The following is an 18,295-nucleotide window of genomic DNA, read 5'->3' as shown; positions in this document are numbered from 1 at the left end:
TTAACGTTTTCTTCAACTGAAGTCTTATCCTTGACACAAAAACAGCCAACAACAACAATAACAAAAAACAACAAACCCTAGGAACGGGGAGAATCTGATTTCCAGAGGTACTACATTATTAGATTCAAATATCCAATGTTCAACAAAAATGTCAAGGCAGATAAAGGAACAGGAAGTATGGCTCATTAAAATGAAAACAACAACAACAGAAATTGTCCTGAAAAAGACTTGATGGCAGATCTACTAGACAAAGACTTGAAAACAATTGTCTTAAAGATACTTAAAGAACTAAAGGAAAATGTAGAGAAAGTAAAGAAAACAATGTATGAACAAAATGGAAATATCAAAAAAGAAATAGCAAACTTAAAAGAAACCAAAAAGAAGTTATGGGGCTTAGAAGCACAATAACTGAAAGGAAAAATTCACTAGAGAGATTCAAAAGCAGATTTGAACAGTCAGAAGGAAAAATCAGTGAACTTGAGGATAAGATAATGGAAATTATTGAGTCTAAGGAACAGAAGGAAAAAAGATTAGAGAAAAATGAACAGAATTTTAGGGACTTATGGGACACCATCAGGCAGAGCAACACACACTCAGTGGGAGACTCAGAAGGAGAAGAGAGAAAGAAAGGGATGAGAACAACATTTGAAGAAATAATGGCTGAAAACTTCCCAAACTTGATTTAAAAACATGAGTGTAAACGTGTAACTCTAACAAATTCCTAGTAAGAGGAACTCAAAGAGACCCATACCTAGATATATAATCAAACTTCAAAAGACAAAGAGAATCTTGAAAAGGAAAAGAGAAGTGACTCTTACATAAGGGCTTATCAATAAAGTAATGAGAGACTTCTCGTCAGAAACTCTGGAGGCCAGAATGCAGTGGGCCAACAAAGTGCTAAAAGAAAAAAAAAAAAAAACCATCAACCAAGAATCCTATATCCAGCAAAATTTTCCTTCAAAAGTAAAAAAGTTAAATCATTCTCAGATAAATAAAAGCTAAGCGAGTTTATTACCACTGGACCTGCCTTGGAAGATATACTCAAGGGAGTTCTTCAGGGTAAAATGAAAGGATAATTTACAGTAACTTAAAGCTGTATGGAGAAATAAAGGTCTCAGTATAGGTAAATATTGGAAAATTATAAAAGCTAGTATTATTAACAATGGTTTGTAATTCAACATTTTATTTTTTACATAATTTAAGAGACCAGTGCATTTAAAAAAATCACTAGTTTATGTTTTGAGGTATACAATGTATAAAGGTATAATTTTGTGACATCAGTAACAGAAAAGGGTATGAATAGAGCTGTAAAGGAGCAGAGTTTTTGTACATTATTGAAGCTAAGCTGGTGTAAATTCAAACTAGAGTGTTATAACTTTAGGATGTTAAATGTAACCCCCATGGTGACCACAAAGAAAATAGTTATAGAATATATACAAAAGGAAATTAGAAAGGAATTTAAACATTTCACTACAAAAAAAATCAACTAAACACAAAAGAAGATAATAATGCAGGAAATGAAGGACATATAAAACTATAAGACGTATAGAAAACAAATAGCAAAATAACAGAAGTCCCTTCATATCAGTAATTACTTTAAATGTAAATGGATTAAACTCTCCAGTCAAAAGAGAGATTGGAAGATTGGATAAAACACATCATCCAACTATATGCTATCTGTAAGAGACTCTTGATTTCAGCGTCTGACTCTTGATTTCAGCTCAGGTCATGATCTTACAGTTGGTGGGCTCAAGCCCTGTGTCAGGCTCTCCACTGACAGCACAGAGCCCGCTTGGGATTCTCTCTCTCCCCTCTCTCTCTGCTCCTCCCTTGCTCTCTCTCTCTTGCTTTCTCTCTCTCTCTCAAAATAAATAAATAAACATTTAAAAAAAAGAGAGAGAAGTGCTTTAGATCCACAGACACAAATAGATTAAAAGTGAAAGAATGAGAAAAGATATGGTAACCAAAAGAGAACAGAAGTGGGTATACAAATATAAGACAAAGCAGGCTTTAAGTTTAAAAAGTTTACAAGAGACAAAGAAGGACATTATATGTTATAAACAAACCAATTATTTGTATGCTATAAATAATCCAATAATTATTAAGCAGTTATGAACATTTACACAGCTAATGACAAACGGTCAAAATACATGAAGCAAAAAAGGACAGAATTGAAGGAAGAAATAGACAGTTCTACAATAACAGTTGGTGACTTCAATACCCCACTCTCAGTAATAGATAGAACACCCCGGCAGAAGATAAGTAAGGAGACAGGTCCTAACCAACACATAATAGACCAATCAGATCTAACAGACATACACAGAACATTGTACTGAACAACAGCATACATATTCTTCTCAAGTGCACATGGGCTACTTTCCAGGATAGACCACACATTAGGTCACAGATTAAGTCTCAATAGATTTAAAAATTAAAAAAAAATTTTTTTAATGTTTTATTTTTGAGAGAGAGAGAGAGAGAGAGAGAGAGAGAGAGAGAGGGAGAGAGCATGAATGGGGGAGGGGCAGAGAGAAAGGGAGACATAGAATCCAAAGCAGGCTCCAGGCTGTCAGCATAGAGCCTGACGCGGGGCTTGAACCCATGAACCCCAAGATCATGACCTGAACCGAAGTTGGACAATTAACTGACTGAGCCACCCAGGTGCCCCTAAAAAAATTTTTTTAAAGATTTTATTATTAAGCAATCTCTATCTATACCCAATGTGGGGCTTGAATTCACAACCTGGGGATCAAGAATCACATGCTCCATTGACTGAGCCAGCCAGGGGCCCTAAGTCTCAATAGATTATAAAAGATAGATATTGTACAAAGTATTTTCTCTGACCACGATGAGATGAAGTTAGAAATCAATAACAAAAGTAAAACATGAAAATTCACAAATTTGTGGAAATTAACACACTCTTAATCAATAGATCAATGAAGTCACAGGAGAAGTTAGAAAATACAGAGATACATGGAAACAAAAACACAACATACCACAACATACAATACACAAAAAACAGTGCCAAGGGGTAAATTTATAGCCATAAATGCTTGCATTTTAAAAATAAACCAACAAGCAAGGTCTCAAATCAACAACCCAACTTTACAACTCAAGGAAGTAGAAAAATAAGAATGAACTAAACCTAAAGCTAGCAGAAGGAAGGAAACAAAGGTAAGAGCGGAAATAGATGAAATAGAGAATAGAAAGACAATAGAGGAAATCAATGAAACCAAGTCGGTTCATTAAAAAAATCAACACAACTGACAAACCTTTAGCTAGATGCTCTAAGACAAAAAGGGAAAAGATCAAATCAGAAATTAAAATGAGGATATTACTACCAATTCTACAGAAATAAAGATAACTACAGAATAAAGATGACTATAACAGAGTACTATTACTGTGTGCCAACAAATTTGATAACCTAGATGAAATGGAAAGTTCCTAGAAACACAAAATCTACCAAGACTAAATCATGAAGAAAAAAAAGTCTGAATAGACCTATAACTAGTAAGGATTGAACCAGTTATCAAAAATATCCTGACAAAGAAAAATCCTGACCCTGATGGTTTCATTGGCGAATTCTACCAAGCATTAAAGAACTGTTCAAACTTTTCCAAAATATTGAAGAGGAGGAAACTCTTTCCAACACATTCTATGAGGCCAGCATTACCCTGATACCAAAGCCAGACAAAAACACTACAAGAAAAGAAAACTTAGGAACATTGATGATCAGTGATACAAAAATCTTCACAAATATAAGCACATGATAAGACACAATATTACTAATTATTTGGGAAATGCAAACTGAAACTATAGTGAGATACTACCTCATCCCCATTAGGATGGCTACTGTGTATGTGCATACGCACACACATACACATACATATATATGCGCATATATACATATACCTATACCAGTGTGTGTGTGTGCATCTAAGACAGAAAATAACAAAAGTTGGTGAGGATGTAGATTTCTTTGTGCACTATTAGTAGAAATATAAAATGGTACAGCCACTGTGGAAAGCAATATGGTGGTTCCTCAAAAAATTAAACAGAATTACCAGATGATCCAGCAATTCTACTTCTGGATATATACCCCACAAAATTGAAAGCAGGGTCTTGAATAGATATTCATGAACCCATGCTCATAGCAGCATTATTCACAATAACTAAAATGTGGAAGAATTCATAATTCAACGATGAATGGATAAGCAAAATATATATACATATCATTCAGCCTTGAAAAGGAAGGAAATTCTGACATATGCTACAACATGGTTGACCTTGAGGACTTTATGCTGAGTGGACTAAACCAGTCACAAGAAGACAAACCCTGTATGATTCCACTTACATGAGGTGCTTAGGGTAGTCCAAATCATCAAGACAGAAGGGAGAATGGTAGTTGCCAGGGCTGGAGGAGGAGGAAATGGAGAGTTATTGGTTAACTGGATTAATAGGGTTTCAGTTTTACAAGGTGAAAAGAGTGACAGCGTGGATGGTGGAGACGGTTGCGCGTTCCGAGTGTATTTAACACCACTGGAGGGCACACTTAAAAATGGATAAGATGGTGGATTTCTTGCAATGCATATGTACCACACTGAAAAGAAATGAGGGGGAGAAAACTATAGGGGGGAAGGTGTAAGTAGAATTGGAAGTAATTTATATAAAAGAGGTAAAGATGTAAAAAATGTACATAAAATTATACCCTAAAAGATTTGAGTGTGAATAGAAGGGGATTCATTGGGGTTTTGGCTCCAAACCATCTTATATGTGGTATCTGCCTGTTGTTTATCCACTGGTATGGTCTCTAACAGTGTAGGTGGGGCCATTTTCTGTCAGTCTTTGTGGTTTGCCTATCCTATTTGTTGCTATTGCTACATGGCAAGAATGTCGAACTGGAAGATAGCAAGTGTTCTCTCAGTGGCTTTTGTAACCTGGCTGGGTTTCCCGGCAGTTTGGGCAGGCTGCTGCCTCAGTACTCTTCTATCTTTTGTTGTTATTACCTTTTTTTTTTTTGAGAGAGAGACAGTGCGTGCATGCCAGCAGGGGAGGGGCAGAGAGAGAGGGAGAATCTGAAGCGGGCTGCAGGCTCAGGACGGAGCCCAACGCAGGGCTCCATCTCACAACCCTGAGATCATGATCTGAGCCGAAATTAAGAGGCCGAAGACGCTCAACTCACTGAGCCAGCCCGGCGCCCCTCTTATTGTTAGTTTCAAAAAAGGGTCAGGCCTGCCTGCCCCACATGATAAGGCTGGAGTGGGGAAGGAGCCAATAAATGGTTCCTGCTTTCTAGGAATAATTCCACCATTTTATTCCAGCTTCCTGTTTCCTGTGATGCCAGATTTGAACATTCTTCCTGAATTAATTTTAGAAGCCTTCTCCTTAGCTTTAGTGAGCTCCTCTCTGCTGGTATTTGTGGGCAAGAAGGTTGCCAGTCGCCATAACTACCGTGTTAATTCCAACCAGGTGAGATGAGAGGCATTTCTGTTATTTCCTCTGACCCTTAAGTCTTTGTTCTCCAATCTGAGCCTCCTGTCAACATGAAGATTGAATTTTTTTTAATGTTTATCTTTGAGAGAGACAGAGCATGAGTGGGGGAGGGGCAGAGAGAGAGGGAGACACAGAATCCGAAACAGGCTCCAGGCTCTGAGCCCCCTGCCCCCATGTGGGGCTCGAATCCATGAACCGTGAGATCATGACCTAAGCCAAAGTCTGACGCTTAGCTTAACCACTTAACAGACTGAGCCACCCAGGTGCCCCAAGACTGCATTCTTTTGTAACTAGAGAGTCAGTGAGACCAAAATTTGAATTATAATTACCAAAGGATTTTTGAGAAGCATGGCACACTTAACTTTGAAGCCACTTAAATTAACATGAGTGTTATTCGCCCAGAACAGCTATGGTGTGGGGAGGCAAGAAGATAACATATGGCATCATGTTGTTAAGCTAGCAGAATTCCTGTCCTCTTAATTTCATCCTCCTTTCCAAGTTCTTAGGAGTCAACCACATACCGAGGTGCGATAAGAAATGCTAGGGAATATCAAAGCCAGGCTACTAGCATAATTAAATTGGTCTCCCAGAAACAGTCCTTGGTGTGTGTGTTTTTTTTTTTGTTTTTTTATCTCCCAACTATTCTGAGTTTGGCCCTTTTCCTAGAACTCAAAAGAGAAATGTGGAAGAAAGAGTTGTCCCACTTTGATTTTAAGATAGTGTGGAAGGAAGGGAGAAAAATTAGTATTATGTTTCCTCCTGTCATCCGAAGTCCCAGTGAAAGGGAATAATAAGACAAAAATTTCATTTCTCACTTTGAAAAAGTGCTTTTCTTAGGATGGGTAGCTAAAATGAAGATTCAAGTTAATCCGGAAATCAGATTTGCCATCCTTTTGTTCTTTGTAAGAGTATTTCCGGGGCGCCTGCGTGGCACAGCTGGTTAAGCGTCTGACTTCAGCTCAGGTCATGATCCCGCAGTTGGCAAGGTGCAACCCCATGTTCGGTGCCACTCTGACAGCTCAGAGCCTGGAGCCTGCTTCACATTCTGTGTCCTTCCCTCTCTCTACCCCTCCCCTGCTCGTGCTCTCTCACACTGTCTCTCTCAAAAATAAACATTTTTTTAAAAACGAAATATTTCTGTGTTGTTTGAAGTGAAGTAAACAATCCTGTCTTCGTACATAGGAAATGGATGGTGTGTCTTTAGATCAAACCCAAGTCTGCCTTCTTCAACAAACAGCGGGCCTAACACGTTTGCCATGTCTTTCCAGGATTTAATAGCCATCGGCCTCTGCAATGTCGTCAGCTCATTTTTCAGATCTTGCGTGTTTACTGGTGCTGTTGTCAGGACTATTATCCAAGATAAGTCTGGAGGAAGACAACAGGTATGTTGAAATAGAATCTTCTTCCTAATATAAAAGCATATTTATATCTATTCACATGTATATTCCCAGAAGGGGATTTTCTTAGTTTAATCATGTTGCTGCTTTAATGTTATGTTTGTTAGGCAAGATCTCTTGGAGGAACCTGGATTTCACACTTGCCTAATTTTTTGCTTAGATTTTTTTTTTGTCTTAAAAGCTATTTGTCAACGTTGAACTCGAAAGTCATTTTCTATAGAAATATTATTCTATTTTAGTGGTTTCTATGGATTAGTCTGTAGAAACCTATTTTCCATGTAGCATACCCCCAAAGAATAGTATTTCAGGTAAACTAACCATCACCTATTAACATTGCTTTCTATGGAAGGGTATATTCCCGGTCCTAGTCTGGGGAAGTAATAATACAACTCTCCCCATCCTAGCTCCAGAACTAGAAACTTCCCTAGCTTCCTCAAGGGGCATGACAAGAGCCTTTCATGAGAGAGAGTAAGGCCTTTGTCTAGATGAGCCTAGAGACTTTATGACCGTTCTGCCTTTGAATATGAGAAAATTATCCAAGTCAGATTTTCTTCAGGTGCTCCGAATTAGTAAACTAAATGTGTGGGGCAGAGGGGAGAGGGAGAGGGAGAAGAAGAGGGAGAGGGAGAATGCCAGCCGAGAAGGCTCTAAAGGTGAACTCTGTCTAATTGCAGGCATGATATTTTATAAGTCCAATGTTCACAGGTTCTGAACTAACTAGATTAAAGTTCCAGCTCTACAACATGGGATATGTCCCAGCTCAGCTATGTAGCATGATGAAATGTCAAAGAACTCTCAGAATCAAAACTGGAGTAAGCCCAGGGAATGGGTTAGGACTCAGAAGGCAGAGAAATAACAACAGAGGTCAACAAGAAGCTTAGGCCACAGACATGTGGTAGAAAGGTACAGCGATGGTCAGAAACGGAAGTGTCAGACGAATGGACACTAAATTTGCATTGGGGTGGGGGGGAAGACAAAGTGTCCCAGTCCATAGGTAAATAGAGGTGAAATATAAGGTGAAAGCCAATAAAAGTCAGAAGGGGCGGGATCTTGGGTCTAGAGTAAGATCGTGTCCTATCACTTCACGTGGACTGAGTTTTGTCATAAAGCTTCTGCCAGACATGCTGGCCTTGAAGGTATACCTCTTTTCCACTCCCGTTTGATGGAAAGAAGGAACTTGGGCTATGGAGAAAAGAAGAATATTCTGTGCAAGTGTGCAAAAACATTGACATCCATACGAGAGGATTTCATGATAAGAAGTAGAAATGGTGTTCCCAGATATTAGTCCCCACTAACTTTTTAAGGTTTATTTATTTTTGACAGAGAGAGAGAGAGAGAGAGAGAGAGAGAGACAAAGCATGAGTGGGGGAGGGGCAGAGAGAGAGAGGGAGACACAGAATCTGAAGCAGGCTCCAGGCTCTGAGCTGTCAGCACAGAGCCCGACGGGGGGCTCGAACTCAGAGACCGCGAGATCATGACCTGAGCCGAAGTCGGACGCTCAACCGACTGAGCCACCCAGGCGCCCCAGTCCCCACTAACTTTGACAACATGCTTCGTTTATTTGGTATATAAGCATGACATACATTTGGGGAGAAAAAAAGGCACACAGGTGGAAAAAATTAAATCACACGGCAAGTAACATTAAGTGCAGAATAAGCCTCATAAATAAAAAGTGCCATAAATATTACAAGAAGGAGAATGAGGGAGGAAGTGGATTTTCATGGATTATTGAAAGAGGGTTAGGAGATGTAGAGATAGCTGGAAGGAAGAAGGGCTTCAGTTCAGCCTCAGAGTTGCCTTTAGCCTGTCAGACAAAGTGCCTGCTTCAAAGGCAGCCTGTGGCTCTCATTCTGTTTTCTGCTGCTACACTGTTCTCCTGTGCAGCACATTCCCCTACCAATGATATGTCCCTGCGGGGCTGTGACACTTCACGTTGGGGCATTCTTCTAGGAATGCTGGTTAAGTCCTTCCCTGAGAGCCTGGTAAATCGGGTAAATCGCCAGTTTAAGCAGAGAACGCTGCTGGCCCCCAGCCCTGGAGGCATTGGAGCTACCCAGCCTCCACCCTTCCGATTTGGACAAGCAGAGGCCCCTGAGATTCATTTTGTCTTCTTCATCTCACAGCGGCCGATGCTCTCTCTATCTCTTCTCTCGGGGGATTTTTGAGTCACTTTGCCTGAGAACACCCTCGCTTCTTCAAAGTTCCTCAGGACTATAGGAAAGAGAAGCAAGGGGCTGCCTGTGTACCTCTCAGACCTGACCTGCCACCAAGGGCCACTTTATTATTTTTTTTTAATCTGGCACAAATACAAACTGTGTATGTATACCTGGATTTCATAATTCTCCTTGTCTAGAACCCACTGGCCTTCACTGGTTGCAGCAAAACCTATTGACTCTTGCTGCCATAGCCTGGGCCTGCCGTGTTGGCAGGCCATGACAGAGAGGATGTGAAGAGCCCCAGACCCATGGCCAGATGGACTGTCCCCCACTCTGTCTTCTGGCTCATCTAGTTCTAACCACTGGGTTTCTCTGTTCTCCACAACTGGGTTCCTTTCCTTATTCCCTGCTTTCCAAGGACTGGCTGTCTTGCCATGTCCCCAGACTCTCAGAACTGCTTAAAAAATTAATTATTATGAAAGAAAGAGGGGTGCCTGGGTGGCTCAGTCAGTTAAGTGTCTGGCTTAGGCTCAGGTGAGGATCTCATGGTTCATGAGTTCGAGCTCCAAGTCAGGCTCTGTGCTGACAGCTCAGAGCCTGGAGCCTGCTTTAGATTCTGTGTCTCCCCCTCTCTCTGCCCTCCCCCCTCTCCCCCTGCCAAATAAATAAAACATTTTTTTTATTAAAAAAGAAAAGAAAGATTATAAAAGAAAGATATGTGTTGTATTCTTTTTAGAGGGAGCAAACAGGACAGTGGAGAGAGCCTAGGTTTCAGAGTTAGCCGGTCAGGTAGATTGAATCCTGACTCAGTGGTTCCTAGATGTGTGTGTGTGACCTTGGACTTTTGCTTTTTGAGGCTCTAGTCCTCATTTGGAAAATGGGAATAAAGATAACTTTTTGGTTATGAGAATTAAATTAGGTGACAATAGTGCCTATCATAGTGCCTGTCACTTAAGAGTTCAAAAATCACAGCTTCTACCCTAGCTCCCTAGGGCCCCGGCCAGTGCTTGGCAATCTACAACACTTCTGCTTCATGGAACCCACTACGTATGAAGTAATTGGTGTCTGAGGGTCTGCATGTCCACAGTGGCTGTGGTTTACGGGAACTCACATTGCCTTGAATTCCCAAAGAGAAGGCAGAGTCCCCGTTTTTCTTCAAGAAAGCCTGGGAAAGTGATGGAAATGAGAACGGAATAGCAAAATATGCACGAGTTGTAAACTTCTCCATGTTTGCTGTCTGTAGACCCTGTTCAGACACAGAGGCTGAGATTCGGAGAGCCATCAAGCATCCTCCTAAGGCACAATGCCACCGAGGATTGCCCTGTGGTCCCAAAGCCCACTCCTCTTGTGTGCACAGCCCGGGGAGACACACAGTTATGGGCAGACCTCCCAACCCTGTCTCAGCCGCAAGTTTTATGGGATTCACTGTCCAGTTTGTACTCATTTATTTATTTAAGTTTTATTTAGTTAAGTAACTCTTCACCCCGCATGGAGCTGAACTCACAACCCCAAGATTAAGAGTCACATGCTCTTCTGACTGAGCCAGCCAGGCACCCACCCCTGTACTCATTTAAATCTAGGTTTAATGCAGCTTATATTAGCATCTGCATGTCTTTGTTTCTTTAAATCAGAAGAATGTGGAGAAAAGAAGTGGTAGGTCGAGCCTACCCAGGGACAGGGACGCAAAACACAAAACAACACACCAACAAAGAAGAAGTGATAGGAAGATAGGTGAAGGAAGAAGTGATAGGAAGTCCTGGTGTATTTTCCTGTGCTGATCGAAGTAGTTTTTCTATAGAGCCAACAAAGACCACCTAAAGCAAGACCCTCAGATTAGATCCAACAACAGGTTGATGTGTACATTGGCTGAAGGAGTTTATGGCCTCAGTTACTTGTTTCAGTTCCACGGGGTATAAAATGCTTGCCCTTAGGACTTCCTGACTTTCTGTTGTAGTGGTCCATTTTCCTAAATCCCCCTTTCTGTACTACCATCACCTGGTGTCAACTATGAAGCAGCTGGGACGGGGAAAGAAGGAAGTAGGAAATTGATTTCATCGCTGTTAGTTTCAGTGGTGCATTTATATGCAAATTGCAGTGCGCAGTGAGAGGGAATCCAGTAGGAAGGGTTTTTCTTTTTTCCTTTTTTTTCACACCTAAGAAATAAAGAGAAAAATGGGAGAATCACTGCTGAACAGTCACTTAATAGTTTAGCTTTGAGGGACTCCCTCAGCTCCTGCTTGTATATGCCATTGTTCTGATTTGTGGTTAGTTTTATTCTCCCACACACACATCCCCCAGTGCAGTGGGAGATTATACTGCTTTCCATCAGTTTTTATTTTTAGGGGCTTAACCAATGGAAACGTACCCATAGAGGATGTATTGAGTTCAAGACTATGTCCAGAGAGCCTTGAGACCGTAACTTAGCTTGCTCTCTGTATCTGCCAATCAGAACCACTGCTTGCCAAGCAACGCTGAGCCCAGAGTCATCAACCCAGCCAGCGTAGGACCCAGAGCTGCTATTTGCAGCCCTGGCTCACATTTGTACCCTTTTTTATGGCAATGAAGCAGAGAAAAACTGAAGTAGGGAAATCAGAAATGATTATCGTTGCATTTTTAAGATAAAACGCTACCGAGGGGCGCCTGGATGGCTCAGTGGCTTAAGTGTCTGACTTTTGATTTCGGCTCAGGTCATGATCTCACCGTTCGTGGGATCAGGCCCCATATTGGACCCTGAACCGATAGCACGGAGCCTGCTTGGGATTCTCTCTCTCCCTCTCTCCCTCTCTCTGCCCCTCCCCCCGTCTCAATATAAATAAATCAACATTTTTAAAAAATGAAACACCACTGAAACTGTTAAATGGGAAGCTATCCAAGCTCCAAACAGGAGAGCGAGGAGGGAGATATTTACTGACATGAAAAGTGGACTGGTTGGGATTTTAGGGCTGAAGTGACGAGTCTACTAAGGCTTTTCTAGACTGTTCCAGGAGGAGTTAAAGTTGTGAGGGAAGGCAAGCCGGACTTTAGGAGACTCCAGATGCACAGCACAATGCTATGGCAATAAAGATCCAAATACCTGAGACAGCTTGGCACTTTGCAGAAAGCATTCACGCATTCATTCGACAAATATTGATTGAGTACCTAGTATGTGTTTAGCACTTTGACAAGACCTGAAAATATCAGTTCAGTGAAAATGCACTTGTGCTGGATGGTGACATTCAACTCCTTTTAAGCAAAAAATGACACGCTTCTCACCATGCATAAGGCATCAGTTGCAGACAGGGACCAATACGTTCCCGATGGTCTCTCTCCAACTGGCTCTGTCTCCTCAGTTTGCATCTCTGGTAGGCGCTGGTGTGATGTTGCTCCTGATGGTCAAAGTGGGACCCTTTTTCTACGAACTGCCAAATGTAAGTAGAACTGATAAAGAACGTGGAGTAGCGAAAAGACCAGATCTCCCCACTGCGTCTTGGTGGGGCATTCACCTTGTTCCCAGCAGTCGCCCCACCCTAGCTCTCATCCTTTGCCTTTAAATTAATAGCAACCACTTCACAGGAGTGGTGAGTAAATAAGATAATATTTCTAATATAAACAGAATGGTGTTGAGCTAGTTATACATGCTCAAGAAATATTAGATAATATAATTATTCTCATTTTCGCTGACCTTCATTTTATGGCTTACGCTAGAAAGTAAGCTGTATAAGTAAAGATTCAGTTAAAGATGACCAAAATAGACTTCAGATGCCAGAACGCCCCTCACCGACTCAGGCTTGGAAACTCATTGTGTATGCATGCCATCTGTTTCCCAAGCCGTTTCCAGAAGGCCTTGTTCTGCATTCATATGAACTCGGTTGCCCTGTGACAGTCTCTCTGCCTTGTGGTTGGTTCACAACACTAGAAAGCAGGGGTCTGAAAGTTGAGTTTTAACTCTGCTCAGCAAAGCCACCTCTGTGCACTTCTATACTTCTGTGCCATTTCTTCCCTTTGTGAGAGACTGATGACCTTGCATTTAGAGGTGCATTAATTATTGGCTATAATCAATTTGTTCTCTGTCACCATATAGATCACTGCTCAGTCACCATGACGTCCTTTTAAATTTCCTTAATGTTCCCGTTAGCCATTTTTAGATAGTGCTGAGGGAGGTGGAAGGAAGGAGGTTTCATTACTGGGGTAGCAGCTTGGTGACACAGTGAAGTGGCCGTCCCTGAAGCCAGAGTGGTGGTAAATGTTAGCCCCATCCTTTTGAATATCTCCATCCTGCCCGGTGAATAGTCAGGTTTCTGAAGAGCAGGACTGCCTCAAGGCTGTTGCTGCCTTCTGCTCTTGTGATTCGGAGACCTTGGAGCCCAGCCCCAGAATCTATGCACAGAAGGTGGGATCAAGCTTGTATTCATCACACAAGCTGTCTTCTGATGCCCAGCAGAAGTCATCTCCAGAATTTAGTTTACATAGCACCTTTGGTGCCATCACTCTGAAAGTCTGTCTTCGGAGGGCCACTCACTAATTTACTCTGAACGGTGATTTTTTTTTTTTTTCTCTACAGCTGGAAGAATCAGAATTTTTAAAAATTGCAAACATATAAAAATCTGTCAGGGGGTCCCCCCGGGGTGGCTCAGTCAGTTAAGTGTCCGACTCTGGCTCAGGTCACGATCTCACAGTTTATGCGTTCGAGCCCCACACGGGGCTCTCTGCTGTTGGCGAAGAGCCCACTTTGGATCCTCTGTCTCCCTCTCTGCCTCTCTCTCTCTCTTTCTCTCTCTCTCTCAAAAATAAATAAACATTTTTTAAAAAAGGCTAAAAATCTGTCAGAATCCACTAAGGGCACTCCTTTATTATCAATACATTAGAGACAGAACAGCCCTTGCTTTTGGCTAACCATGCTATGTCACATTATTTTTATACCATTTTCTGGGTGGGAAAATGTGAACACCATCTGATCAGTGGGATATCTGAATAGCTTTAATAATGGGGCTCTGTGAGTATTCAACTATGAATGAGCCCTTCATCCTTGAGAGATTATGGACCCCTTGTTACAAAATCCTTATTGGAGTAATTGCTGGAGCATCCTGGCCAGGATCTCAACGGGTCGGCAAGGGGACCAACACAGTGTGAAGGTTCACATTCAGAAAGGCAAAATTTTTATTGTGTATGACTTTGTGAAAGGATCTTTTCTTCTTCACACTCTCTACTCTTCTTGCAAGAACCTCGTGAGGTTGAGTTCCTTTCCCTTCCCACCGCATCTTCCTGCAATGCGCAGAGCATGTGGAGATTCTTGACTGAGGATGAAGATAGGAGAGAAGTGATTCCTTCTGACTTCATCCTTGCCCTTCCCTCCTCTGCTGACCTGGTCACCAAGCCACCTCAGAAAACCAGAGTAACCTGCCATTCCTGGTGGCAGGATCAGTCTAATGCCCAGGCAGAGCATATACAGAAGAGATAGCTAGAAAAAGGCTGAGAAATGTGACCCTCATGCAGGGACTTCATGAAAACAAGAAAATGTTTCTTAGAGTAGGTGAGAGTCTGCTTTATCTTTCATTTTTATTTATCATTTTTTAATGTTTGTTTATTTTTGAGTGAGGGAAAGAGAGAGCACAAACGGGGGAGGGGGAGAGAGAAAGAGGGAGACACAGAATCTGAAGCAGGCTCCAGGCTCCGAGCTGTCAGCCCCGAGCCCCCCACACAGGGCCCAACCCCATAAACTGTGGAGCCGAAGTCAGATGCTTAATCGACTTGCCACCCAGGTGCCCCCAGATTCTGCTTTGAGGTCCTGGTGATTTTTTACATTTCTGAGTGGCAAGGGTGACTTTTTGTGGTACCTTTGTGAAGATTTGGGAGTTTTACCTCCCCACCCCCACCCCTCCCCACCCCAAATTTTCTCCAAAGGGAAAATGAAACAGGACTTACCTTCCCCCCCCCCCCGCCCCGCCCCCCGCAGGCTGTGCTGGCTGGTATTATTCTGAGCAACATCTTCCCCTACCTTGAAACCATTTACAACGTACCCAATCTGTGGAGGCAGAACCAGTATGACTGTGTGAGTACAGATGCGCTGGCTGAGGTAGGGGAGGACAGGGGGGAAGGTCAGAAAAAGGGCGCGAGAACAAACACAGAGATCAGGGTGAAGTACCCTAGCAATTCTTCGACATCTGATACTCAAGCCTAAAAAAAGAAAAAATGGGTGCATGGAATGCTGAAATGTCATTCCAACTATGCAAAATTAAATGAAAAGGACAGAAGTGGCCACAGTTAGGTATGAATCTAGTAAAAAGGGTTTGCCACACATTAAGTAGTCGAACGACTTTTAATCCAGTCAGTGTGATTGCATGCCAGGATAGGAGAGACAAATCCTGCTATGAGAAGGCGGTGTCTTGAGAGGCAGAGCTGCTGGAGAACCCTGCTCCCATCTAGAGCACAAAACTGGGGACACAAAGGGGAAACAGCCAAAAATAAAATATGGGGGATATAATACGATGAAAGGAGAGGAACCCCATAGAGGCAAAGAGAAATGAAAGGGGGTAGTTTTCGGATCCAGGTCCCTGAGGAGCTAAGAGGGTATGTGGTCCAGTGCACAGGTACCACTTCTAGGAAGAGGGGTAGCCCTTCCAGCAGGACTGGAGACAGGGAGGGAGAATGACATGGGGACAGTAACTAACAAGTAGCAGGTGGCGGGGGGGGGGGGAGCAAATATTCAAGGGAGGTTTAGCCTATCCACACTATGAAGATGAAAGTCAAGTGGCTTGCTGAGAGCGATGGAGAAGGTGGTGAGGTAAGGGGCCAAAAAGGATGTTAAAGATTCCCAATAGCCACAAAAGGTCTTAAAATAGCAACTACTATTTGGTGAGTGCTCTGTGTTGCTTTGGGGATGATATTTTTAATGACAAAAAAAAAAAAAAGCCTATAAAGTAGATTTTGTCATCCCTATTTTGCACATGAGGTTTCAAGAGAGAATTGAAGAGAGAAGTGATCAAGGACACCTGCAAGAATGGCTAGGCAGCGTTGGGACCCAATCATTTGTGAAGGCGACGGCCCAGAGGGCTGTGCAGTTTGTTCTCTGCACCCTGGGTTTCGGGAGGGAGCGGGAAGGAGAAGATGGGTTGAGAGATACAACTGATCTTCCCACTTGTGCTTATGGTCATGGTCTTCCCTTCCCCTTCTTCCTTCCCCCCGCTTCTCCATAAGATTATCTGGATGGTTACTTTCGTATCTGCGATTTTCCTGGGACTGGATGTGGGACTACTCTTTTCACTAGCCTTTGCCTTCTTCATCGTCGCTGTTCGGTCACACAGGTACTTTGTCTCAGGGGATAGGAGGCTGGCTGTGGCGAGGTAAGGCAACTATGACCTGAAAGCACATATGTTTCCTTTCAGAACTAAGATTTTCCTCCTGGGTCAGATCCCTAACACCAACATCTATAGAAGCTTCAATGACTATCGGGAGGTAAGATCCCCGATCAGTCCCGCTCCTTTGCCCAAAGGATGGTCTGGACCAGGCCTGCTGCTTGGTTTTTCTACAACAATCCCTCTGCTGTCGTTGTTTGCTAACCTACGGACGCATGTTTGCAGAGGCGGGGAAAGTGATGCCGGACAGCGGAGGTGGGGAACTTAAGTAGGTAGATCCTCAGAGTGCTGCAGTCAGTTAAGGATCATGTCCTTGGTGGGGAGGGGCGGTGGGGAAGGCCAAGAAAAAGAAAAGAACAAATGGAAGGCGGAGAAGAAAGCAGGAAAAGCAGGGGGTGAAAATGACAGGGAAGAATTTGCTAATCCTGGCTTCTTAGGAAGAAGAATCCAGATTCTCTAGGGAGTTCTAGAGACGCTTTCTTATTCTACAAAAGAGCTGAGAAGTTTCCCTCCACTTCACATTTGTCTTGCAGGTTAAAAACATTCCTGGGGTGAAAATCTTCCAGTGCCGCAACTCCATTACATTCGTCAATGTTGATCAGCTAAAGCACAAGCTATTAAAAGAGGTGGTGGCTTCCTCCCCTGCCTTTCTCCACCTGCTCCCCTCCCCCGCCCCCTCCCCAGGGACACCCCCTCTTCCTTCCCCCACTCACCATCTGGCCTCTCTCTTACATCTCTCAGGTTGAAATGGTAGGGGTGCCTCTTAAAGAAGAAGAAGTGTTCCACCTGTTTAATCAAAATGAAGACAGCTCACAGGAAGAAAAGATCTGTCAGTGTTTCTGCAACTGTGACGAACAGGAGCCACCACCCAGGGTTGGAAACCTCTTTTCCTTTCTGCATTTTTCTCCACATTTTATAAAGAAGTGCACTGGTAGTTGAAGAAGAAGTAAGGAAAGAAAATCAAAACCCCCTCAGGGGCTTTGACTCTTAGATGGACCATGGGTAACTGGAAATCAGAGATTCCTACCCAGCAATGAAGGCACGGTCCCCTTTTGAGATGTAGATCTTGACCTTAGTAGGTAGGAGGAGATGTTGGGGTCGCTACTCAATGGCCAGTGACTGACCTGAGCACAGAGAGCACAGTTTGCCTACTGAGATGGACGGTAATACCCTAGTTATACCTATTTCCCTGACTGTCACCTGCCTGGCTTTCGATTTCTGAAAACAAGTGGCTGAAAGATTGTTTTCCAGTTCCAACAAAAGCAGCAGAGTTAAGGTGGCTGCCCTTCTCAAGGACGTGCCAGGGTCTCCTGATGTCTGCCTGTGACCGAGGAAATGGTGGTGGGGGGTGGAGGGCGGGTAAGCGAAGATGGAAACTTCACACCATCTGAAGGCTATTTTGGCTGATGAATTATAAAGTGCTCATTATTTCCAATTCAGACTTGATCTAAATTAAATTAATTCCCTTCATCTAATATTTATTTCCTTTCCCCTCAGCGGGGCTGCTCATTTCTAGCTTTGGGGGCCTTTCACCCAGCCTATACTTATACCCTGGAGGGGCAGCTCTATCTACACACACACACACACACACACACACACACACACATTTACTCCCCCACCACAAACATCTCCTGTCCCCCTCCTCATGTTGGCCCTTCCAAACGCCAAGCACCCACTCTCCTTCCCATACACCCTAGTGGAGTGTAGGCTCTACTGAACTCCCTGAAAACACCAACTTTCCAGCCAAGAGGATGAAATTAACACTGTATCAAATTTTTGTTCAGTATCCACACTGCACTGAGCATTGTAGAGGATGTTTACAGGACATCAGCAAATACACGTCAGAGCAGAATAGGATCACAAAGCATTTGAGTTTCTACCCTGTGCCCAGAACTGTGATGCAATGAAAAAAGAAAAT

The 18,295-nt window shown here is 42.9% G+C and overlaps 1 protein-coding gene across 3 annotated transcripts in view; it reads left to right on the top strand.

The window, feature by feature from the left end:
- Positions 1-18,295, top strand: part of SLC26A8 (solute carrier family 26 member 8) — an 85,471-nt gene that overhangs the window by 52,968 nt on the left and 14,208 nt on the right. For 2 of the 3 annotated variants that reach the window (XM_086706687.1, XM_086706685.1), the window contains exons 9-16: positions 5,322-5,469; positions 6,762-6,875; positions 12,376-12,453; positions 14,979-15,098; positions 16,220-16,326; positions 16,408-16,477; positions 16,911-17,003; positions 17,119-17,250. In XM_086706687.1, the coding sequence (XP_086562813.1) occupies positions 5,322-5,469; positions 6,762-6,875; positions 12,376-12,453; positions 14,979-15,098; positions 16,220-16,326; positions 16,408-16,477; positions 16,911-17,003; positions 17,119-17,250 (862 nt within the window). The remainder of the gene's footprint in view (positions 1-5,321; positions 5,470-6,761; positions 6,876-12,375; positions 12,454-14,978; positions 15,099-16,219; positions 16,327-16,407; positions 16,478-16,910; positions 17,004-17,118; positions 17,251-18,295) is intronic. The other variant, XM_025925743.2, reaches the window with a different exon arrangement.

The sequence above is a fragment of the Puma concolor genome, chromosome B2 (genome assembly GCF_028749965.1).
Source record: "Puma concolor isolate L17-30 chromosome B2, mPumCon1.1.hap2, whole genome shotgun sequence".
Taxonomy (NCBI): Eukaryota; Metazoa; Chordata; class Mammalia; order Carnivora; family Felidae; genus Puma; species Puma concolor.
Note: the sequence above shows the minus strand (reverse complement) of the source record. Positions and strands in the feature narration are given on the sequence as shown.